The sequence below is a fragment of the Tursiops truncatus genome, chromosome 9 (genome assembly GCF_011762595.2).
Source record: "Tursiops truncatus isolate mTurTru1 chromosome 9, mTurTru1.mat.Y, whole genome shotgun sequence".
Classification (NCBI taxonomy): domain Eukaryota; kingdom Metazoa; phylum Chordata; class Mammalia; order Artiodactyla; family Delphinidae; genus Tursiops; species Tursiops truncatus.
Window position 1 is genome coordinate 68,874,866 of NC_047042.1, and position 25,410 is coordinate 68,900,275.

Here is a 25,410-nt window from a genome sequence, read left to right on the forward strand (position 1 = left end):
GCTTTCTAGAGGCCTACCACAAGTCACTTTATTAGCAAAGGTAATCTGATCATAGAGAAATTCCAAGGATTTTTGAAGCTCAGTGCCTGGAACCAGGGACAAAGATCAGACAAATTTCTTTTTATGCAACAGTAATATTTACAAATGTACATTCACTTAAATATAAGTCATGAAGTTGTAACCTCTAGGAAATGGGAATAGTTTCAGTGACAGCATACAATGGACAATCAGAAAAATATCATTCTCCCACCCACTTGAATGAAAGCAGTCTTTAGTTTCTAAAAAAAAAAAGAAAAGCCTAGCACAAACTGACATCGTTGTCTGAAAAACATTGAAGAGGAGAGGGTAGCTATTTGTTTGAATTTAGAAAAGGGTTTGGATGAAGCATCAATGTTGAAAACACCAGTGATGAAGATTTGATTCTCATATAGAATCAGTTAGCATGGAGAAAAATCTGTGCCAAGGTCACTAATTATGCTCTAACCCTGTCAGTTTCAAAGGGCTTTATGAGGATGGCAGTGAGGACCACCTCACTATCAAAAAGTTTACCAAGCATTGCTACTTCTTTTTAGCATGTTGTTTCTGATTTTATGTTAAAACTATTATTAACCTAGTGAGGAGATGTGTGATTATTATTAGGAATCTCTAGTATTAAAAAGCTATAAATATTTTTATATTTATATAAAGTTTATTTTATAAAAAAATTTTATATTTATATAAAGCTTAAGTTTTTATGATAAATGTAGGGACTGATGTGATTTGAAGTATATGTCCATATGATATGAAATTCTGATAATATTGGTATTTCAACTTACTGAATATTGGTGCTCCTATAATTCCTAATATAATCCTCCTGTTATTTTCTACCTGTATCTGTATTCTCTGTTGACTGGGGTGACATGGGAATTAAGTGAACTCCTCAGTAGTTTTGATTGACTATGTCATTGTTCTCTAATAAACAAAATTTTTAAGAAATTAACCAATGACAAAGATAAGCAGCATCTCATTTTTATAAAATGTCCCCTTCTGCAGTTCTTGTTTATGAAAAGGTCAGTTTATAATAAAAGATTAAAGATATAAACTGATTCCAGCTTTGTACGTTATTAGCAATACTTTGGGATTATATTTGTGTCCTCCCAGCCTAGGGACATAAAAAGAATAGAAAGACAAAGGACATGGGTTAATGATAAGGATAGAAGAATAAGTACTTTCTTGCTATCCTACATCTATCTCCCCTCTCCTATACACTTTTGACTCTGGAATGTATGAAGCTATTTCTTTCAATCTTAATCTAAAATGTGTCTCCTGTAAACAGCATATAGTTGGATCATGTTTTTTAATCCATTCTGCTAATCTCTGCTTTTTGGTTGGAGTGTCTAATTTATGTTTAATGTAATTACTGATGAGATGGGATTACTTAGACCATTTTGCTGTTTGTTTTACGTTTTAAGTTTCTTTTTTTTATTTCTCCCCTCCATTACTGCCTTCTTTTTTGTTAAATAGATATTTTCTAGTGTACCATTTTTATTCCTTTGTTTCTTTTACTATATTTTTTGAGTTATTTTCTTAGTGGCCCATTCACTATCCACTACAATTCACTGGAGATTACAATTAACATTTTATTTATTTTTTTATAAATTTATTTATTTTTGGCTGCACTGGGCCTTCGTTGCTGCGCATGGGCTTTCTCTAGTTGCAGCGAGCGGGGGCTACTCTTCATTGTGGTATGCAGGCCTCTTGTTGTGGTGGCCTCTTGTTGTGGAGCACGGGCTCTAGGCGTGCAGCCTCAGTAGCTGTGGCACAAGGGCTCAGTAGTTGTGGCTCTCAAGGTCTAGAACGCAGGCTCAGCAGTTGTGGCTCACGGGCCTAGCTGCTCCATGGCATGTGGGATTCTCCCAGACCAGGGCCCAAAGCCATGTCCCCTGCATTGGCAGGCGGACTCCCAACCACTGTGCCACCAGGGAAGCCCCTAACATTTTAACTTAAAACAATTAGGTTCAGATTAATACCAACGTAATTTCAACAGTATACAAAAACTTTGCTCCAACGTAGCTAGCTCTTTCCCCACTCCTTTATGCTACTGTTTTCATACAATCTACATCTTTATACATTATAAGCTCATTAACATGTCTTTAAAATCGTTACTTCATGCAGTTATTTTTACATCAGATATGGGAAGAAAAGATTTGTAAACAATAATTCATTTAATACTGCCTTTTATATTTGACTGTGTAATTACTTTTACTGGAGATTTTTACTTCTTTATGTATGTTTGAGTTACTATCTAGCATCCTTTCATTTTAGCCCAAAGGACTTCTTTTAGTTTCTTGTTGGGCAGGTCTGTTAGCAGTGAATTTTCTCAGGTTTTGTTATCTGGGACCTGTCTTGATTTCATCTTCATATTTTTTCTTGGTATGGGTCTCTCTGATTTATTATACTTGAAGTTTATTGGGCTTCTTCTGTTTGGATTAATGTTTTCCATCAAATTTGGGAAGTTTTTGGCCATTATTTCTTCAAATATTCTTTCTTCCCCTATCTTTCTTTGCCTTTTGGGAATCCTATTATACAGATGTTGGTAGATGGGATGGTGTCTGAGGCTCAATTTATTTTTCTTCATTCTTTTTTCTTCTGTTCCACAGACTAGAAAATCTAAATTTATCTTCAAGTTCATTGGTTCTTTGTTCTGCCAGTTCAGTTTTTCTTTTGAGACCTTCTAGTGAATTTTTCATATCAGTTACTGTACATTTCATCTCCAGATTTGTATGTTTTTTTTAATTTCTGTTTTTTTATTAGTATCCTCTTTTTTATAAGATATTATTCTCATACCTTTTTTTGATTCTTTAGACATGGTTTTCCTTAATTCTTTACACATATTCTTATTGTCTGATTTAAAGTCTTTGTCTGACAAGTCCAACATTTGGGCTTCCTCAGCAACAGTTTCTGTTGACTTTCTTTTCATATGATAGTGCTTATATGCATACTTTTTTTATAACATGTCACTATTTCATAGCCCAAATGTGTGTTTCAGTGTTTATTAACCTTTGCTTGTACTTCTAATTAGTGTTGTTATCATTATACAAACAATACTCATGACCTGATTTGCTCCTAGATAAGTTGTAAATAATGCAAATTACTCAAATTTCTTCCTAGATCTGTTCTTTTGAACCATATGGCCAGAGAACACACTTTCAACATTGGGTTGCCAGACAACATTGTAAACTGCAATGAATTTCTGTGTACATTACAGAAAAAGCTTGACAAGTAAGTACTTTTTTATGAAACACGACCTGAAGCTGTCTCAATCTTGGATTCTGTTTTGAATTTTTAAAAATTAATTTAATAGTCAGAGGTAACTCAAGAAATGGAATTTTCTCATTTCTCGTGTTGGAGGAGTTCACATTTTGTATGACAATCCTTATTTTTTGTAGATCATATTGCCTTTTAGTAGTTTTAAAATATAAATGTCTTATATACCAAACAATGTATATGCCATTATAAGGTATGTTATTATATAGGGTATGAAAAATATACTTAACCAGCCTAAGAAAGAGAATGTTATTATTTCCTTTGAATCTCGCTGTGTGCCCTTCCTCATTAGTATCTCCCCCAGAAACCACTATTCTTCATTTCGGATTCATAATTTCTTTACTTTTCTCTATAATTTTTCTACACATTTAGTAAAGTAAATATATTGTCACATTGCTAGATGTTATTCAGTTTTATGTGAAACATAACATACTGATTGCATTCTTTTACCTTTTAGTATTTATTCACATTTATATATCATAACACTCCACTTTTCTCAAGGTCATATTCTGGCAACCGTGAGTATCTAGAGTTTAGCTTGTAGAAATAGGGAAGGAAATTCTCTACATCACCAAAATGGCTTTCAAAAATCTATCCTCTTTTCTTTCTAGGAAAGGGCCCAAGATTTTACTCTCAAAACCTAGTTTTATTTATTTAATATAATACTAATGAATGTGGTATCTCAGACCACAACATTTGGAGCAATAACATTGAGAAAGAAATACCCATTATAAAAAGTTCTGAATTCAAATTCTGGTATCAACAGTACATTAAAACAAGTCTCTTTACTCTTTTATTGAATGACCATTCATTTATAAAATAATACCAGGTGTGCTTTCTAGCAAGATTAGCAGTAATGATATCCCTAATCAACTTATTGCCCATAAATTGTTTACTATAAAAGAATATAGTTACTTCTGTGGCATAAGAAATAATTGAAAGGGTGTTTAGTAAAGATGAAAAAGAATTCAGAATAGAAACAACAACTGATTTCAGTCATTTTGTTGTCGAACCCAAGTTCAGTGCCCAACACACAGTGAGGCCAAACAAACCAAAACATCAGAGTTTTGGTTTTTGAATAAGTTTTCATGTATACTTATTCTGTGTTACTCCAGAAAGTAGAACTCTAATGGCTGTTGGGTAATCCAGGCAGTATCAACTGTCAAGCTTAGTATGAGAAAGACATTTTGTTAGTAATCTGTTCAAAACTGGTCATTACTGCCTCATTAGGTAATGAATTCCCAGTCAGTGGAAATATTCTAGCAGAAGATACATGCGAATGATAAGATAGTAAAAATAGCACTTACTGTATGCTATGAATGTGCTAGGTATTTTATTCGTATATATATCAATAAATTAAACATGTATACATACATTTATATTTTGTGTGAATTGTTATCATGATTATGAATTTATGTGCACATATATGTATACATTATCGTAAAAATTCTCTAAAATGTATGTTTTATCATCAGGTTAGCAGAAAATGAGCGGTATCAGAGGCGTCAAGTAACTTGACCACGTCCCACAGCTGGCGCTAGGAATCAGACCTGCAAATTAGGTCACAGGATATATCAAACCATGGACTAATTGTTATACTCAATGGAGGCAACCAAAGCTAGTTATCATATATTTATTTGAAGAACATACCTACATTTTCATTTTTAGAATAGGTAATTCGATTAGTAAAGCACCAAAATCATTTTTGGATAATTGCTATCTATATCACAGTTTTAACTAAATAGCCAAGTTGGCCAAGTTAGCCGACTACAAAATAAACCACAGCATGCATCCTCTAAAGCCAAATGAATAAAATGAAAGGGATTCCAGAAGGGTATCATATGCCATTTGAAGATTCTGTGAGTCCTAAAATGAATAAATTATAAGACCCAATAATAATAATAATAAAGGGCTATGCAACAACTATTTCAGAGACTTATTTAATCTCAACATTTGTGTCTTTCTTGTAGCTTGCAGTGCTTGTACTGTGAAAAGACCTTCAGGGACAAAAATACACTTAAAGATCACATGAGGAAAAAACAGCATCGTAGGATCAATCCTAAGAACAGAGAATATGACCGATTTTATGTCATCAATTATTTGGTAAGGCTTTCTTTTCTCTTCATAAGTTACAATTTGATTGCATATCTACAAACATCAAAATGTAATTGAGGGATTCTTTCAAGCAATGATTATCTTTAAAATGGTTAGTTTACAAAGCGTAAGTTGATTTGATTTGTCTTTGATTTGCCAGATGTTTATATAGTAAAAAGGTCATGTCTCTACAACTCATAGTGATCTTGATAAAATAAATAAATAAATAACCATACATACCTGGATAGCCATGCATTGCCCCCCATTGATTGTCCATTACCATGAGTACAGGGACTTCTGTACTCTACTCAGAAAACGTTGTTGACTTCTGGATGTGCTAGATGCTATGCTAGATAAATGTTTACAGACAGTCTCTTCACTTATTCCTTTTTCCCCCATTAAAATATCTTCCCGTTTCTCATCAAATAAATAAATAAATAATAAAAATTTGTGTTTGTCATTCTCTTGGGCCAGCTTATTTCTAATGGAAATTTTAGAGAAACCAAGTGATTTCACTCAGCAAGAGGACTTTCATTTTTTGGACTAGTAGGATGGACTAATGGGGATACCATGTCAAAGATTTTAAATACTTTCAAAGCTCTCCTAGCCCAGAAACCTCAGTACCATTTGCTGGCCTCTATAGATTACAGTCCCTTTTATTTAAGAAGGTGTATTCAGTTGCAGACAAATGTCCATCTCTACAGGGGCATTTGGAAATTTGAGAAGGGAATTTTGATTAACACAATGACTGGAGAGTGCCCCCAGTCTGCTGATTTTTTTAGGTATACATAACAAAGGACGGAAACTGTTGCAGGAAGGGACACCCCTTCCAGGGCCGAGAGTGGGCTCTTATCTAACGCTCAGAAATGTATTGTCCAAGGAGACAGACGTGCTGACAAAGCAAGAGACTTTAGTGGGAAGAGGCACCTGGGTGGAGAGCAGCAGAGGGAACCCAGGAGGAGTACTCTGCCACGTGGCTCACAGTCTCAGGTTTTATGGATGGTGATGTGGTAGTTTCCAGGTTGTCTCTAGCCAATCATTCTGACTCATGGTTCTTCCTGGTGGCGTGCACATCTCTCAGCCAAGATGGATTCCAGCAAGAATGATTCTGGGAGGTTGGTAGGACATATGGACTGGCATCTCCTCTCTCCTTTTGACCTTTCTCAGATTCTTCCAATTGGTGGTACTTTGTTGGTTCCATGTTCCTTACCAGGATCTCCTATTGTACAATAAGTCATGCAAGTGGTTATCGTGCCTATCCAGTGTGGGCAGTTTCAGTCAGTGGTTCCCTAACAAAACTACTCATGAAAACAGAGGGAGTTAAGTAGTTCTCCAGTAGAATTGAAATAAAGATCTGCCCTGAACCAAGATGGCGGAGTAGAGGGATGTGCTCTCACTCCCTCTCGTGAGAACACCAGAATCAAAACTAGCTGATGGACAGTCATTGATGGGAAGACACTGGAACTCACCAAAAAAGATACCCTACATCCAAAGACAAAAGAGAAGCCACAATGAGATGGTACGAGGGGCACAATCACAATAAAATCAAATCCCATAACTGCTGGGTGGGTGACTCACAGACTGGAGAACACTATACCACAGAAGTCCACCCACTGGAGTGAAGGTTCTAAGCCCCACGTCAGGCTGCCCAACTGGGAGTCCGGCAACGGAAGGAGGAATTCCTAGAGAATCAGACTTTGAAGTCCAGTGGGATTTGATTGCAGGACTTCGACAGGACTGGGGGAAACAGAGACTCCACTCTTGGAGGGCACACACAAAGTAGTGTGCACATCGGGACCCAGGGGAAGCAGCAGTGACCCCATAGGAGACTGAACCAGACCAACCTGCTAGGGTTAGAGTGTCTCCAGCAGAGGCGGGGGGTGGCTGTGGCTCACTGTGGGAACAAGGACACTAGCAGCAGAAGTTCTGAGTGTGAGCCCTCCCAGAGTCTGCCATTAGCCCCACCAAAGAGCCTAGGTAGGCTCCAGTGTTGGGTTGCCTCAAGCCAAACAACCAACAGGGAGGGAACCCAGCCCCAGCCATCACCAGTCAAGTGGATTAAAGTTTTACTCAGCTCTGCTGACCAGAGCAACAGTCAGCTCTACCCATCACCAGTCCCTCGCATCAGGAAACTTGTACAAACCTCTTAGATAGCCTCATCCGCCAGAGGGCACACGACAAAGGCAAGAAGAACAACAATCCTGCAGCCTGTGGAACAAAAACCACATTCACAGAAAGATAGGCAAGATGAAAAGGCAGAGGGCTCTGTACCAGATGAAGGAACAAGATAAAACCCCAGAAAAACAACTAAATGAAGTGGAGATAGGCAACTTTCCAGAAAAAGAATTCAGAATAATGATAGTGAAGATGATCCAGGACCTTGGAAAAAGAATGGAGGCAAATATTGAGAAGATGCAAGAAATGTTTAACAAAGACCTAGAAGAATTAAAGAACAAACAAACAGAGATGAACAATACAATAACTGAAATGAAAACTACACTAGAAGGAATCAATAGCAGAATAACTGAGGAAGAATAAAGGATAACTGACCTGGAAGACAGAATGGTGGAATTCACTGCTGCAGAACAGAATACAGAAAAAAGAATGAAAAGAAATGAAGACAGCCTAAGAGGCCTCTGAGACAACGTTAAACGCAACAGCGTTCGCATTATAGGGGTCCCAGAAGGAGAAGACAGACAGAAAGGACCACAGAAAAAATTTGAAGAGATTATTGTTGAAAACTTCCCTAACATGGGAAAGGAAATAGCCACCCAAGTCCAGGAAGTGCAGCAAGTCCCATACAGGATAAACCCAAGGAGAAACACACCGAGACACATAGTAATCAAATTGGCAAAAATTAAACACAAAGAAAAATTATTGAAAGCAGCAAGGTAAAAATGACAGATAACATACAAGGGAGCTAGCATAAGGTTAACAGCTGATTTCTCAGCAGAAACTCTACAGGCCAGAAGGGAGTGGCATGATATACTTAAAGTGATGAAAGGGAAGAACCTACAACCAGGATTACTCTACCCAGCAAGGATCTTATTCAGATTTGATGGAGAAATCAACAGCTTTACAGACAAGCAAAAGCTAAGAGAATTCAGCCCCACCAAACCAGCTCTACCACAAATACTAAAGGAACTTCTCTGAGTGGGAAACACAAGAGAAGAAAAGGACCTACAAAAACGAACGCAGAACAATTAAAAAAATGGTCATAGGAACATACATATCAATAATTAGCTTAAACATGAATGGATTAGGGCTTCCCTGGTGGCGCAGTGGTTGAGAGTCCGCCTGCCAATGCAGGGGACACGGGTTCGTGCCCTGGTCCGGGAAGATCCCACATGCCACGGAGCAGCTAGGCCCGTGAGCCACGGCCGCTGAGCCTGCGCGTCCAGAGCCTGTGCTCCTCAACAGGAGAGGCCGTAACAGTGAGAGGCCTACATACCGCAAAACAAAAAACAAAAAAAAAACATAAATCGATTAAATGCTCCAACCAAAAGACAGAGGCTTGCTGAATGGATACAAAAACAAGACCCATCTATATGCTGTCTACAAGAGACCCACTTCAGACCTAAGGGCACATACAGACTGAAAGTGAGGAGATGGAAAAAGATACTCCGTGCAAATGGAAATCAGAAGAAAGCTGGAGTAGCAGTACTCATATCAGATAAAATAGACTTTAAAATAAAGTGTGTTAATGTTAGAGACAAGGAAGGACACTACATAATGATCAAGGGATCAATCCAGGAAGAAGACATAACAATTATAAATATATATGCACCCAATATAGGAGCACCTCAATACATAAGGCAACTGCTAACAGCTATAAAAGAGGAAATCGACAGTAACACAATAATAGTGGGGGACGTTAACACCTCACTTACACCAATGGACAGATCATCCAAACAGAAAATCAATAAGGAAACAGAACCTTTAAATGACACAATAGATCTGATAGATTTAATTGATATTTAGAGGACATTCCATCCAAAAACAGCAGATTACACTTTCTTCTCAAGTGCGCACGGAACATTCTGCAGGATAGATCACATCTTGGGTTACAAATCAAGCCTCAGTAAATTTAAGAAAATTAAATCCTATCAAGCATCGTTTTGGACCACAATGCTATGAGATTAGAACAGGGAAAAAAACGTAAAAAACACAGACACATGGAGGCTAAACAATATGTTACTAAATAACCAAGAGATCACTGAAGAAATCAAAGAGGAAATCAAAAAATACCTAGAGACAAATGACAATGAAAACACGACGATCCAAAACCTATGGGATGCAGCAAAAGCAGTTCTAAGAAAGAAGTTTATAGCTATACAAGCCTACCTCAAGAAACAAGAAAAATCTCAAATAAACAGTCTAACCTTACACCTAAAGGAACTTGAGGAAGAAGAACAAAAACCAAAGTTAGCAGAAGGAAAGAAATCATAAAGATCAGAGCAGAAATAAATGAAACAGAAACAAAGAAAACAGTAGCAAAGATCAATAAAACTGAAAGCTGGATCTTTGAGAAGATAAACAAAATTGATCAACCATTAGCCACACTGATCAAGAAAAAGAGGGAGAGGACTCAAATCGATAAAATTAGAAATGAAAAAGAAATTACAACAGACACCTCAGAAATACAAAGCATCCTAAGAGACTACTACAAGCAACTCTATGCCAATAAAATGGACAACCTGGAAGAAATGGACAAATTCCTAGAAAGGTATAACCTTCCAAGACTGAACCAGGAAGAAATAGAAAATATGAACAGACCAGTCATAAGTAATGAAATTGAAACTGTGATTAAAAATCTTCCAACAAACAAAAGTCCGGACCAGATGGCTTTGCAGATGAATTCTATCAAACATTTAGAGAAGAGCTGACACCCATCCTTCTCAAACTCTTCCAAAAAAATTGCAGAGGAAGGAACACTCCCAAACTCATTCTGTGAGGCCACCATCACCCTGATACCAAAACCCAACAAAGATACTACAAAAAAAGAAAATTACAGACCAATATCACTGATGAATATAGATGCAAAAATCCTCAACAAAATACTAGCACACAGAATCCAACAACACATTGAAAGGATCATACACCATGATCAAGTGGGATTTATCCCAGGGATGCAAGGTTTCTTCAATATACGCAAATCAATTAGTGTGATACACCATATTAACAAAATGATGAATAAAAATCATATGATCAAAAAAAAATCATATGATCATCTCAATAGATGCAGAAGAAGCTTTTGACAAAATTCAACACCCATTTATGATAAAAACTCTCCAGAAAGTGGGCATAGAGGGAACCTACCTCAACATAATAAAGGCCATATACGACAAACCCACAGCAAACATCATTCTCAATGGTGAAAAAGTGAAAGCATTTCCTCTAAGATCAGGAACGAGACAAGGATGTCCACTCTTGCCACTATTATTCAACATAGTTTTGGAAGTCCTAGCTATGGCAATCAAAGAAGAAAAAGAATAAAAGGAATACAAATTGGAAAAGAAGAAGTAAAACTGTCACTGTTTGCGGATGACATGATACTATACATAGAGATTCCTAAACATGCCACCAGAAAACTACTAGAGCCAATCAATGAATTTGGTAAAGTTGCAGGATACAAAATTAATGCACAGAAATCTCTTGCATTCATATACACTAATGATGAAAAATCTGAAAGAGAAATTAAGGAAACACTCCCATTTACCACTGCAACAAAAAGAATAAAATACCTAGGAATAAAGCTACCTAGGGAGACAAAAGACCTGTATGCAGAAACTTATAAGACACTGGTGAAAGAAATTAAAGAGGATACCAACAGGTGGAGAGATATACCATGTTCTTGGATTGGAAGAATCAATATTCTGAAAATGACTGTACTTCCCAAAGCAATCTACAGATTCAATGCAATCCCTATCTAATTACAAATGGCATTTTTTACGGAACTAGAACAAAAAATCTTAAAATTTGTATGGAGACACAAAGGACCCCTAATAGCCAAAGCAGTCTTGAGGGAAAAAAACAGAGCTGGAGGAATCAGACTCTCTCACTTCAGACTATACTACAAAGCTACAGTAATCAAGACAATATGGTACTGGCACAAAAACAGAAACATAGATCAATGGAACGGGATAGAAAGCCCAGAGATAAAGCCTCACACCTATGGTCAATTAATCTATGACAAAGGAGGCAAGGATATACAATGGAGAAAAGACAGTCTCTTCAATAAGTGGTGCTGGTAAAACTGGACAGCTACATGTAAAAGAATGAAATTAGGACACTCCCTAACAGCATACACAAAAATAAACTCAAAATGGATTAGGGACCTAAATGTAAGACCGGACACTATAAAACTCTTAGAGGAAAACATAGGAAGAACACTCTTTGACATAAATCACAGCAAGATCTTTTTTGATCCACCTCCTAGAGTAATGGAAATAAAAACAAAAATAAACAAATCGGACCTAATGAAACTTCAGAGCTTTTGCACAGCAAAGGAAACCATAAACAAGATGTAAAGACAACCCTCAAAATGGGAGAAAATATTTGCAAACGAATCACTGGACAAAGGATTAATCTCCAATATATATAAACAGCTCATGCAGCTCAATATTAATAAAACAAACACCCCAGTCCAAAAATGGATAGAAGACCTAAATAGACATTTCTCCAAAGAACACATATAGATGGCCAAGAAGCACATGAAAAGCTGCTCACCATCACTAATTATTAGAGAAATGCAAATCAAAACCACAATGAGGTATCACCTCACACCAGTTAGAATGGGCATCATCAGAAAATCTACAAACGACAAATGCTGGAGAGAGTGTGGAGAAAAGGGAACCCTCTTGCACTGTTGGTGGGAATGTAAATTGATACAGCCACTATGGAGAACAGTATGGAGGTTCCTTAAAAAACTAAAAATGGAGTTACCATATGAACCAGCAATCCCACTACTGGGCATATACCCAGAGAAAACCATAATTCAAAAAGACACCTACATCCCATTGTTCATTGCAGCACTATTTACAATAGCCAGGTCATGGAAGCAACCTAAATGCCCATCGACAGACGAATGGATAAAGAAGATGTGGTACATACATACAATGGAATATTACTCAGCCATAAAACAGAACGAAATTGGGTCATTTGTTGAGACATGGATGGACCTAGAGAGTGTCATACAGAGGAAAGGAAGTCAGAAACAGAAAAACAAATATTGTATATTAATGCATATATGTGGAATCTAGAAAAATGGTACAGATGAACCAGTTTGCAGGGCAGAAATAGAGACACAGATGTAGAGAACAAACATATGGACACCAAGGGGGGAAAGTGGCTGGGGGGTGGGGGTGTGATGAATTGGGCAATTGGGATTGACATGTATACACTGATGTGTATAAAATGGATAACCAATAAGAACCTGCAGTGTAAAAAAATAAATTAAATTTTAAATATTTTTTAAAAATTAAGGCTCAAAAAAAAGATGGGGAATTCTGGTTCTGACACTTTTCTAAAGCAAATGGAAATTGTTTTTTGCTCTGAAATTTGAATTTTAATCCGAACCCATTGGCCACGAAAAGCATAATTGATAATAATGAGCCATTTTATGTATTGGACAGAAACAAGCATATTCTGAATTATATTGGAAATCTCTGCTTTAGGATAGAATTTTTGCCTGTTCTAACTAATCCTTAGCATATTAAAAGAAAATTCCCCTTGAGAAACAAGTGGAATAAGGGTGTCTGAAGATTGGCTCTGAGAGGTTGCCATGGTTTGCTACACATGTTTTACAACTAGCTACAGGCAAAGGCACCCTTTGAGTCTTTCAGTCTTCTCTTGAAATCACTCAGTCGTTAATTCCTAGAGCAAACGCTGCTTCAGGGCCCAGCCCAGTCCTACAGGGGGTGGACTTCAGTGTTAACTCTAAGAAATATTGAGCTACTGCCGAAAGCTGTGGAAGCAATTTAATAGCACTTCTGGGGCTCTTTTAAACTAATAGTCAAGAGCTTGGGTCTAGCAGAACATTGTGTATAGCTGGAGGTGTTTATCTTTTAGAGGAGACTTCAAAGAAACTGCTCACTCAAATTCTGCTGTCACTTTTAGAAAAGTTTGATACTTCATTCCCTGGGCATCAAGTAGTGTGACTGTGAAAACTGAAATTATCCGTTGGGACCAGCTGTCTCTAGATGAGTGTGCTAGATTGTACTGCCCACAGAGTGCCCAGATTTCATGTGGGATGAATCATGACTTGAGAGAAGTGCTTCAAGAGAATGTAAAGGCTTCAGTAACATATAAAATGAAAATTAAATCATTTTAGGGTAATATCGTTAGAAGTTTTTGGTTTGGTTTTAACTAGGAGCATTTGAGTACCTGATATGTGCCAGGTACTGTCTTTGGTATTTAAATTAAGTCTTTTACTCTTAACCAAAGCCTTATGACACAGGTTTTGTCATTATCCTCATTTATAGATTAGGCAACTACAGCACAGAGAAGTTCAGTAATTTTCCCAGGGTCACATAGCTGGAGCTTTCTGCATCAGTTTCCTTCAATTTTTCCTCAGTTTTTACAATTGAAATAATAGTAGTACCTACCTCTTATACTTTGGATTGGGTTTTTTGGTCAATTAATGGTGATAAATTCATAATGATCTACACACACACACACACACACACACACACACACACACACACTTTTGCCTATTGTCTTTTACACCAAACTAGAAAGTGAAGCAAGGTCAAGGTAAAACTAATCAGCTCCTTAAGGGCTCTAACCCACAACCTTAGCCATCTTAGCTATATGCTTTCCCATTGAGGCCAACAATAAGATTTGTTTTTTCTTTTTTGACCACGCTGCGCGGGTTGCATGATCTTAGTTCCCCGACCAGGGATTGAACCCAGGGCCCCGGCAGTGGAAGTTCAGAGTCCTAACCACTGGACCACCAGGGAATTCCCATTTTGTTTTTTAAAAAGCTAAAAAAAAGAAAAAGAAAAGAAATGAGAGACATTCATTGTTTATTCCTCTGAGGGAAAAGGCTGACATAAGTATGTGGATGTGGGTAAAAGATTGAATTGTTGTGTTGGTAACTGGTGTCTGCACATCCATTTCTCACATCCTCTTCCCTTCAGAAGCAATTTCATTGGCTGCATACATTCTACAAATGTTTGAGTGACTTCTAGGTACCAAACACTGGTGGAACAGAAAGAAAAATATGACAGAACAGGTGGTTGATTTAAGCCACTACTTTCAAGGAATTTAGAGGTTGGTATGAGAACCAGACATGTAAACACATTAATTTCAGCACTTTGTAATGGTGTGTACAGAGTTAATGTTTCAACCTCTCCTGTAGCAGATCTATATAGTCGTTGAGTCATGCATCCACAGTGTCTCACCTCCAAGGAGAATTTTCAGACCAGCAGTAATGGAAGCATCCAGGATATTCCTGGCAAGATACGCTCTGAGAGTCATAAAAGGTGGGAGAGCCATAAAAGGTGTCCCGATCCCTGGTCGGGACAAGAGGCTGTTTTTGGTCTCTTCTCAGCTCAGCAAATTGATAAATTCCTTTTTCTTTCTTGGGTGAAATAATTTCCATGTTTAATTACTCATATCAGTTTTTTAATATTAACAGACTTGCAAATAAGTATATTAAAGGTCTTTTGCATGGTCTAGATTATCTACTTAGAGTTCTTGCTTTATTTTCTCACAAACAGAAGGGTTCAGTGGAGAGTGGAGCAAGCTAAGGGGACGAGGTCCCAGGCAGTTTCACATTCAAATACCCCTGCCTCAGAGGGCAGCAGACTGCTTAACATCATCACTGAGGCTTCACCTACATATTCCTAAAGTGCTCACGTTTCAAGCCCTAAATTTTTCTAAAGGGAACTATTTTTACAGTGATACTATCATTTTGACTTAATTTTTTTTTATTTTTTAAATACACAAAGCCATTTGTAACAAAAGTAGGCTCTTAACCTGTTTTTCAGTTTTGTTATAGTTCTCTCTCCTGCAGTTATTAATATTTACATTTAAAACACTGTTTCTGTTTCTCGTGGATTTCTTGTGTAAGCACGTGTTAAGTTTTTTCCATGTTTTTTTGCACCCTGTCATTGATCATAAGCCAGCTGATGCAGAGGTTTGAGGAAGTGTTCTGAACATCTTTACTGGCATGCCTTCCAAACTTTGTTTTTCTTATATTCTTTTCTTTCCTAACATGATTCATTAGCAGGCACAGTGTCTTAATTAGAGACTAAATTTTTTTTCTCTTTGGGTCTTATTTCTGTAATAAGTCATATATTTAACTGTACCAAGGCAGAGCACTCTAGGAAAGTCTCAGCCGCTGTCGCATGCAAATCACTTGTTTCCTATTCTAATGAACACAGAGTTCCATTTTTCTCTCAAATGGTAAATGGTTAGTGCTGTATTGCCTAGATAAATCCCCGTGTTGTACTTAATACTGAGAAAACTGCAAAGTAATGCTTTGACACTGGAAGTTTGACAGTGAAAGATATTTTTCATCATTTGGGGCTCAAAACATTTATTGATAAGTAACATTTGCCTGTATTGTTGAGAATGATAGTACCCCAAATGGCCCATCAGGGTATTAGTCCAAGTCCAGAGAGACATAAAAGATTTAATTCATCACCAAAAATTCCATCTAACAAGGATCCTGTTGGCAATGGTGAGGCCATTCTTGATGTTCATAATGATGCTTAGACACTTCATGACTACTCTGGGAAGTACATTATAGAGTCCAAATTAACTATCTCTAATGACGTTATGGTAAATCTCTGCATGTCTGAGTTTATGCGTCATTTAGCTGATAGGTAATGACAGCTTCAAAACCTCTCATTAAGTTGATGAATGATAGCTTTTCTCTAAATCATAATGGCTCTTGTAGTTCTTTGTTTTTAGTTAAATGAATACCTTTTTAGAAAAAAACAAATGTTCATGAGGTGAATTCTGGTAATGTTTTTCCAAAAGAAGGATATCTGTATTATATCAGGTGAGGTTGGACTTGACAGTTGCCATAGTTTAACTGCTTGAAAAAGTGCCCACTAGTATTTCTACATCCTTCTTTAATGCACTGTCTGCTTTTGCATGGCATGGTGGGAAGATTGAGTGGAGAGAAAAGAAAGGACAAGAGAAAGAAAGAAAGGACTCAAGGGATAAAAGAGACATGGTTGGGCCAAAAGAAATCATTCCTTCTCATCACTACATAAAGTTTTGCTGAAACTATGACTAAATTTTCCAGACATAGCCCTAAAAGGGTGGAACTCCTCCATGAACTGTAAGAGATAAAAGGGATTTGAGTAGATATTTGAGTACCTACTATTACCTGGTACCATGTACCATGTGCTTTTTATACATTAACTATTTAACCACATTACGAAACCTTTTGAGGTAGGATCTAAATTGACATCATATTTTTTAGATGTTTTCAGTTAAAATTCAATTCAAAATATACTTCTAGTACCCACTGTGTGCCCGGCTCTGGAAATGTAACAATGAACAAAGGCCATGTCCAAACAGACATTCTAGTGGAAAAGACAGAGAGCAAATAAGAAAACAAATAGATACACAAAATGATTTCAGGGTGTGATCAATGCTTTGAAGAAAAATAAAACATCCTAGAGGAATAAAAAGTAACTTGAAGGAGGGGTGTTTTAGACAGAGTAGTCAGAAAAAGAGGTAGTAGCGTTTAAGCAGAGACCAGGATGACAGAGCCATGTTAGGATATGTGAGGGAGCAGTGTTTCAGGCAGACGATGCGACAAGTACAGAAGTAACTGGGTGGAAGTCAGCTTGCTGTGTTCAAGCAATAGCAAAAGAGCAGTCTGGCTGGAGCCAGCTGAGCAAGAGAAAAAGTGGTGGGACATAGTGATGGAGAGGGAGCCAGGGCAGAACATGGAGGCCTTATAAGCCATGGTAAGGCCTCTGAATTTTGTTCTGAGTGTGTGAGAAGCCCTGGGAGGGGTCATACAAACAGGGAGGTACCCTTTAGAAAGCTCACTGTGGCTGCTATCTGGGAAATAGACTGTAGGAGACCTCAAATAGAAACAGAGTCCAGCTAGGAGGATGTTTCAGAGTCTCTGTCAAAAGATATTAGTGGGGTTTTGTTTGTTTGTTTGTTTTTTGTGGTACACAGGCCTCTCACTGTTGTGGCCTCTCCCGTTGCGGAGCACAGGCTCCGGACGCACAGGCTTAGCGGCCATGGCTCACGGGCCCAGCCGCTCCGCGGCATGTGGGATCTTCCCGGACCGGGGCACAAACCCGTGTCCCCTGCATCAGCAGGCGGACTCTCAACCACTGCGCCACCAGGGAAGCCCATTAGTGGTTTTTTTTAAAAGATCCCCAAGAGATTCTTATGTGGATCCAGGGTTGAGAAACGCTGATTAATATTTGAGAGAAAAGAATTTCACTGAAAGCTTATTACTGCTTCTTCAAAAAGAAAAACATATGAAAATATTATTAAACATTTTTGCATATTTTTAAAATGTTTGATTTAGGATATATCCCAAATCCTAACCATTTAGGATATATCCTGAATCCTAAAATTTGATTATCATTTCTTATCCGTGAAATAACAGCTTTAATATATTCTGCTTGTATTATTTTAAAACCATTTGCGTTTGGGTTCTGTCTTGTTTTGTTTTTGAGTTCTGTGTCTACTTTCTCCTTTCGCCTCTTCCTCCTTCACCCCTCCTGTTTATCTCTAATCCCTCTGTTCTTCCTACAAAGGAACTTGGAAAATCCTGGGAAGAAGTTCAACTAGAAGATGATCGGGAGTTGCTAGATCATCAGGAAGAGTAAGACTTATTATTGATGCTACTTAATTACAGTGGTTTAAGAGAAGGAAAACAGTTCCTTAGTTTGATTTAAAATTACCATTCTGAAAAGACAGAGTAAAAAGAAAGAGAACCCTCTCTCTAAGCCATGCATCATTTCATGTAATATAGTAAAAACTTGAATTCAAAATAACTTCTCATACCAGTCAGAATGGCCATCATCAAAAAGTCTGCAAATAATAAATGCTGGAGAAGGTGTGAAGAAAAGGGAACCCTCCTACAGTTTTGATGGGCATGTAACTTGGTGCAGCCACTGTGGAGAACAGTATAGAGGTTCCTTAAAAAACTAAAAATAGAGTTAGCATATGATCCAACGATCACCCTCCTGGGCATATATCTGGAAAAGGTGAAAACTCTAATTTGAAAATATAAATGGGACTTCCCTGGTGGTCCAGTGGTTAAGATTCTTGGTCGGGGAAGTTCCACGTGCCGTGAGGTGTGGCCAAAAACAAAACAGAAAAAGAAAGAAAAAGAAAAGATACATGCATCCCAATGTTCATAGCAGCGCTGTTTACAGTAGCCAAGACATGGAAGCAACCTAAATGTCCATGGACAGTTGAATGGAAAAACTGTTTGTGGTATACAAACAATGGAATATTAGCCAAAAAAAAAGAATGATATAATACCATTTGCAGCGATATAGATGGACCTAGAGATTATCGTACTAAGTAAAGTAAGTCAGACAGAGAAAGACAAATATCATATGATATCACTTGTATGTGGAATCTAATAAAATGATACAAATGAAAAAATAAATAAATAAAATGATACAAATGAACTTACTTAGGAAACAGAAATAGACTCACAGACATAAAAAACAAATTTATGTTTACCAAAGGGGGAAGGGGGGGTAAATTAGGGGTTCAGCATTAACAGATACACAGTCCTATATATAAAATTGATAAACAACAAGGTCGTACTGTATAACACAGGGAATTTTATTCAGTATCTTGTAATAACCTATAATGGAAAAGAATCTGATAAAGAATATATATGAATATAAATATATATGTATATAAAAGAATATGTATATAAATATATATGTATATAAAAAGATTTTATACATATGTATATAAAAAACTGAATCACTTTGCTGTATACCTGAAACTAACACATTTTAAATCAACTATACTTCAATAAAAAATAATAATCTTAATACCAAAATAACTTGGACATAAGAATCACTAAAGCAACTGTTATTCCAACTAAATAGTGTTTTGCTACTAAAGCTATTCATTGACCACACAGGTAGTATATAATTCAGAGAAAAATATATTCCAAAGTGCTTTGCTTATTAATCCATTGGTCCCTAGACCTTAAAGTGATATGATCTTTGAACTCTCTCTCCATGCTGCTTGCCATTGGAGTAGTGAATATAACTCAATGGAGGTTAACCTTGTTCTGTGTTCATCCCGTTGATGACTAACGTAAAACAGTCACAGCTTCTTTGTTTGAAATTATAAGCTTGAGAAGTATTCTTTTCAACCTAAAAGGATTCCCTGTTATTCATTCTCTTTTCATTCAAAGCTGTTCAGCCTTTTGTCTCTCCCAGGATTTTGGTTCTCCTGGTTTAGGAATGACAAAAAGTTGACAGTATCTCAAAAAATAAATGCAATGAGGGGAGAAAATGGTAAAAAGGGCCCTGTATGCCTTTTGATTTCTCTATTTGCCATAAAATTTAACACTTGCCCCATTTAAAATGATCAGTATTTCCCACATGATAGATAAGGGTTTGCCTTTTTAAAATACGCCATTTATCATGCAGAAACACACTCCCAGCACTGCACCTCACAGCATGCGCACTTAGTGGTCATGGTTAATGAGAGAGAGCTTACATTTTCTGATATATCTTCTCTGCAAATTAAAGCTGGTTTTCTCAGAAAGACATTGCACTGATCTCGTAGTGAAATAGCTGCTCGGAGAGGCAAATGTAAGAAAATGGAGCAGCACCTGTTTACTATTTATATTAATTTCATGGTGCTACTTTGAATTTCAAAAACTGTATCAAAAAGTCATAATATGATATGACAGTCTTTACAGAAATGTCAGAGTTGAAAGAGAATGGCAGGGTTTCCTAGGGAGCAGAAAGTAATACCAAGTCACTGTGCAGGATGCCCTCTTAATGAAGAGAATCTCCATGTTTGCTGTTTTCTTTCTAACACAGTGACTGGTCTGATTGGGAAGAACACCCTCTCTCTGCTGTCTGCCTATTTTGTGAAAAGCAAGCAGAAACAATTGAGAAATTATGTGTGCACATGGAGGTGAGACACTTTTATTCATTTGAATTTTGTTTCGTTGTTCCAACAGGGAGAAGCTGATGATAACTGCAGCCTCATCATCTTACACCTTTAGTTTCTCAATTATTTTCCCCTTCCTAAAAGTGCTATAAGCAAAACAGAAGAGACAGGGCAGGTCCATGGAGGAGAACTAGAACTCAGGGCAGTTAAGTACAACTGACTGGACCTGGGTGAACTGTTAGTTTGGGATTTCACAGACCACTGATGCCATCCCACCTCTGAGATGCTTATGAGATAGTTCTGGCCTAGACTGTGGGATCTGCAACCACGATTAACAATACCCAGGATATGGACAGGTTCTGAGTCTTTTTCCAGTGCTTCCCATGCTGGTGAACAAGGAGAGCAGAAAGAGAAAAAGATGCCGTTTACAGAGCCCTTGGGGGAAATGGGGGTGGGGGAGCCATGGAGGTGGAGAGGGCACAGGGTGTGGTCTTGCAGCTCCTTCAGTTAAAACGATTTGGAGAGAAGAAATTTCAGGACATTTCCAGTTTGCGCTTTCCTTTCTGGAGGCCATCTTTATGTTATATTGGGAGTAGAGAATTGAGTGTAATAGAAAAATATTACTGTATTATTCTGATGTGCCCTCCCTCCCCTCCCGCCACTCAGCTCTGTCATAGTGGAGCAGACTCTCCTTTTTCACCCATGTTCATTCCATTCTCATTCATAAAAACAAGGACCTGAAAGGTGTTCAAAAGGCTATGGGTATTTACTCAAGTGAAAACAGAGTCATTTTGTCTGAAACAGGTTGCCACTAGTATGTGTGTATAGTTTCCAGTGTTTAAATGTAACTCATAATATCCTAGTATCTTTGAATTGAAAGGAGCCTTGGTCCGCCTATCCTGTGTAAGAATTCCCTTTGCAGTATCCTTGACTAGTGTCCTCAACCTCTGCTCAGTTACTTTCAGTGATAACATATCATGGAATTCTTAATTATCCTGAGTGTGATGCTACACTGAATACCTTCACGGGGAGTTAGATGGTCTTTATTCTCTGTGAGCTTATAAGTTGAAGCATTTACCCAGATGGGTGATTGCAGGGATGGAACAGAATAAAAATAAGTCTATGCATCGTGAAAATCAAGACATGTAATTTGTGGGAAGGTATGAGTGAAGAGAAACTTGCAGATTTAAACACTGTATTTGACAGCATAAAACGAAGAGCAGAATTTTTTAAATTACCTATCTGCTTGTGGAGCAAAGGACCTATATTCATAATTCTAGTCCAGACACACAGTACAGTAGGGCCACATCTTACCTAGCGACTGAGGACACTTCTGTCAGACTGCAGAATGCATACAGAGTAAATTTGCAAAGACTGGAGATACAAGCTGTGAACAATTAAATGTTTTAACTGATTGACATGACTTGTTTGGACTGTGCTTTATAAAGCAGTTGGATGTGGGGGGAAGCAGTTAGATTTCGAAGACTTCAAAAGCAGATGATGAACCGAGACTGAGTTTCTACAGTGTTCAAACTCCTGTGAATAAGCTGTCTGTTTATAACTTCAGCCTGAAAGATTAAATAATTTATATGCTCACAGATATATTCATTCCTTTTTTTAGGATGCACATGAATTTGATCTCCTCAAAATAAAGTCAGAACTTGGTAAGTTTGATTCGGAAGTTGTTTTCCATGATGCTGCATTCTTTTATACACCATCCCGTAAACGATGCCTGTGTTGCACAGTTGTGATTGGAGAGTGCACAGCCAAAATGTGTCTCTCCACAGATGGTCTCAACAGAACTGCCTGAAACCGTGATTCACAACCATTTTGAACTATAATATTCACATATGGTTTTGATTTCATATAGTCTTTCTTCTTTTCTACATATATGATTGCTTCAAATAAAATACAGGTTAATGGTTAATATCATAATGTGGTGGGGACTAGTGGAAAAAACGTGGATTTTGAAGTCACACTAGAGTTCATATTCCAGCTCTAGCACTTACTGGCTGTGTGACATTGGGCCTCGGGTTAGCAGAATGTTACAGAGAGTGGATAAGAGTGTGTAAAACACCTACTGCGCTGCTTGGTAGTGTAGCTAGATTATTTATTATAGATGTACCCAATTGAATCACTATGATAGAAAGATTAGGGTCATGAAGACATAAAGTACTGACTTGCTAATGTATCCAAGACCATAAAAAGCTCACTTCCCACACCTCAACTCACCGACTACTTTCCTAGACCCTTGGACATGTTACTTTACTTTACCGCTCTTATAGGCATGTGTATATGTTATATATGTAATAGATTAATAGTCAAGAACATGGGCTGTGGAGCCAACAGCCTGGTGTCAAATCCTGGCTCTACACCTACTGGCTGTGCAATTCTGGACAGCTTCCTAATGTATAATGTGGATACGGTAACACCACCTATATGATAGGGTATTGCGAGGATTAAACGCATTAATGCATGGAAAGTGATTAGAACAGTGCCTAGCACATAAGCCCTATATAAGTATTGGCTGTTATTATTTGATATCTATTAATATGCTTTAAAACTGCACTGCCTCTTCAGGTTGGTTAATAAAGAGAAGCGGTTCTTTTAAAAAATTATAAAAATGCAAAAATGGGTCTGACCAGTTGTCTGATGATTCTGTGTACTGTCATTTTCAGGACTGAACTTTTATGAGCAAGTGAAACTAGTCAATTTCATTCGGAGGCAAATTCACCAATGTAGATGTTATGGCTGCCATGAGAAGTTCAAGTCCAAAGCAGACTTAAGGACTCACATGGAAGAAGCTAAACATACTTCACTGCTTCCTGAAAGACAGACATGGGATCAACCACAGTGAGTACTGCTCAACGAGACATACATTTCTTTGCTCCTTCTCCATTATTTCATCCCTTTATTTAATTCCTCTTTAGAAAATCCCAGATTTATGAGAGGCAAGGTCAGCCCTGGATTGACCTGAGACCCTGTTCCTATAATTCTCATTCAGGTCGAAACCTTTAGATTTCAGAGCTAACTACAAAGTGTGTCCAGAGAAGGAACCAGAGTAATAGACTTAAAATTCTTTAGATATTTTAATGTTTGATAATTTATATGAAGGAAATAGTGATGATTAGGTTGGGGGTGGGGAAAAAAAAAAACCTCACAAGCAGAAGCAGTTGTTTTTATCAGATACAACTGATAAAAGGAGCAGTATATGAAAGAGTAACTGTATTTGAACTTTGTTAACCTTAGGGAAGAACCGGGCCCTTTGAGTAGAAATGAGAGAGATGTCATTTTTAGCTTTATCGAGGAGGTATTATTTAATAGCTAGAGTTGCCTAATAGTGGAGTAGGCTGCCTTTTAAGATAGTGAGTGTCTTGTTATGGTAGATATCAAGCCAAGGCTGAATTGCCAACTACCAAGGATACTAGTAAGACTGATGTCAGCCAGTAAAGGTCAAAGTAAAAGTAATTCAGGAGTTCTCTCCCTTACAGCCTTTGCAAAATGCAGTTGAAATTGTTGGCAAGGAAACCTAGCAAAATTATAGTGATGTGTACATTCAGCTGCCTAGAAATTTTCTGGATAATATGTAGTTTTGGTTATTCAGTATATCTGTGGTTGTTTTCAGGTATTATTTTCCAACCTATGAAAATGACACTCTGCTATGTACCCTGTCTGACAGTGAAAGTGACCTGACAGCTCAGGAACAAAATGGAAATATCGCCATCATTAGTGAAGATACATCTAAACTGCATGCTTTGAAACAAAGCAGTATTTTGAACCAGTTGCTACTACATGAGTCCTTGAAAAACTAGAAGAAACTGCCACAGAAGCAATGTTTCATGTTTTCTCCAATGAGACAGATGCAAAAGAATACTTTAAATTTGAACATCAGCAAAGGATTAGTCTTTGGTAAAATTTTTTTTTTTTTTTTTTTAATTGGCTGTCTTGGGTCTTCGTTGCGGTGCGCGGGCTTCTCATTGCAGTGGCTTCCCTTGTTGCGGAGCACGGGCTGTAGGCTCGCAGGCTTCAGTAGTTGTGGCTCGTGGGCTCTAGAGCGTGGGCTCTGTAGTTGTGGCACACAGTCTTAGTTGCTCTGCATCAGGTGGGATTTTCCCGGACCAGGGATTGCACCCGTGTCCCCTGCTTTGGCAGGCGGATTCTTAGCCGCTGCATCACCAGGGAAGTCCAAAATAAACTTTTAAAAAACTAATTTTTTTCCCAAAAATAAAGTAGAAACTAAATAAAATGAAGACTTTTTGTATATGGGCTCTGAAGTTTTGTTATGTAATCATTGTAAATGATCTCATTTCATTAGACTCATATTTATCTATAATAATGAAGACGTGCCAATCACAAAGAAGTGAAATGTTCAAATTATTTATAAACCTAATTTCAACCAGTAGTTTCAGTCTCTTCCCCACAGCCTTTCGTCATCCAGCAAGTCACAAAATTTGACAGACGTGTGCTTTCTGTACTATACTGGGTCAGCTGTGAATGTAGTGACCAAAAGAGGAGCCACAGAAGAGAGGAACAGTGGTCAAAGTCCTGGATGATGCACAAATCGGACACTATTTCAGAAAAATCAAAATCTGACTATGTTATTATTATTGCTTTCCACCTGGAGTTATTAAACTCCCTAGAAATGGACATCAAGACAAATAACTTCACTTTCCCCTACAGTGTATATACGGCTAACAGATGAGTACCATTTTTTTAAAAACAACCACAATACCATTATGACATCTAACAAAATTAACAATAACTTCTTAACATCATATGTTTTCAGTTTTCCTTAGTTGTCTCAAAAATGTCTTTTTACAACATTACCAGTTACAGGACAAATATTGTATGCCTCCTGATAAGATGCAATGAGGAAGACAAAACATCACTTTTCAGGGTTCTTCCCCAAAATGTATAATG

General features: G+C 37.5%; 1 protein-coding gene across 2 annotated transcripts in view; it reads left to right on the forward strand.

Annotated features, from left to right (window-relative positions):
- The window catches only part of ZNF277 (zinc finger protein 277), a 115,917-nt gene extending 91,166 nt beyond the window's left edge, over nt 1–24,751 (forward strand). For both annotated transcript variants that reach the window (XM_019925281.3, XM_019925292.3), the window contains exons 6-12: nt 3,151–3,261; nt 5,277–5,409; nt 18,147–18,214; nt 20,418–20,514; nt 22,112–22,154; nt 23,169–23,343; nt 24,116–24,751. In XM_019925281.3, coding sequence (XP_019780840.2) covers nt 3,151–3,261; nt 5,277–5,409; nt 18,147–18,214; nt 20,418–20,514; nt 22,112–22,154; nt 23,169–23,343; nt 24,116–24,302 — 814 coding nt within the window. In that variant the 3' untranslated portion in view covers nt 24,303–24,751. The remainder of the gene's footprint in view (nt 1–3,150; nt 3,262–5,276; nt 5,410–18,146; nt 18,215–20,417; nt 20,515–22,111; nt 22,155–23,168; nt 23,344–24,115) is intronic.
- Nucleotides 24,752–25,410: the final 659 nt, after the last annotated feature.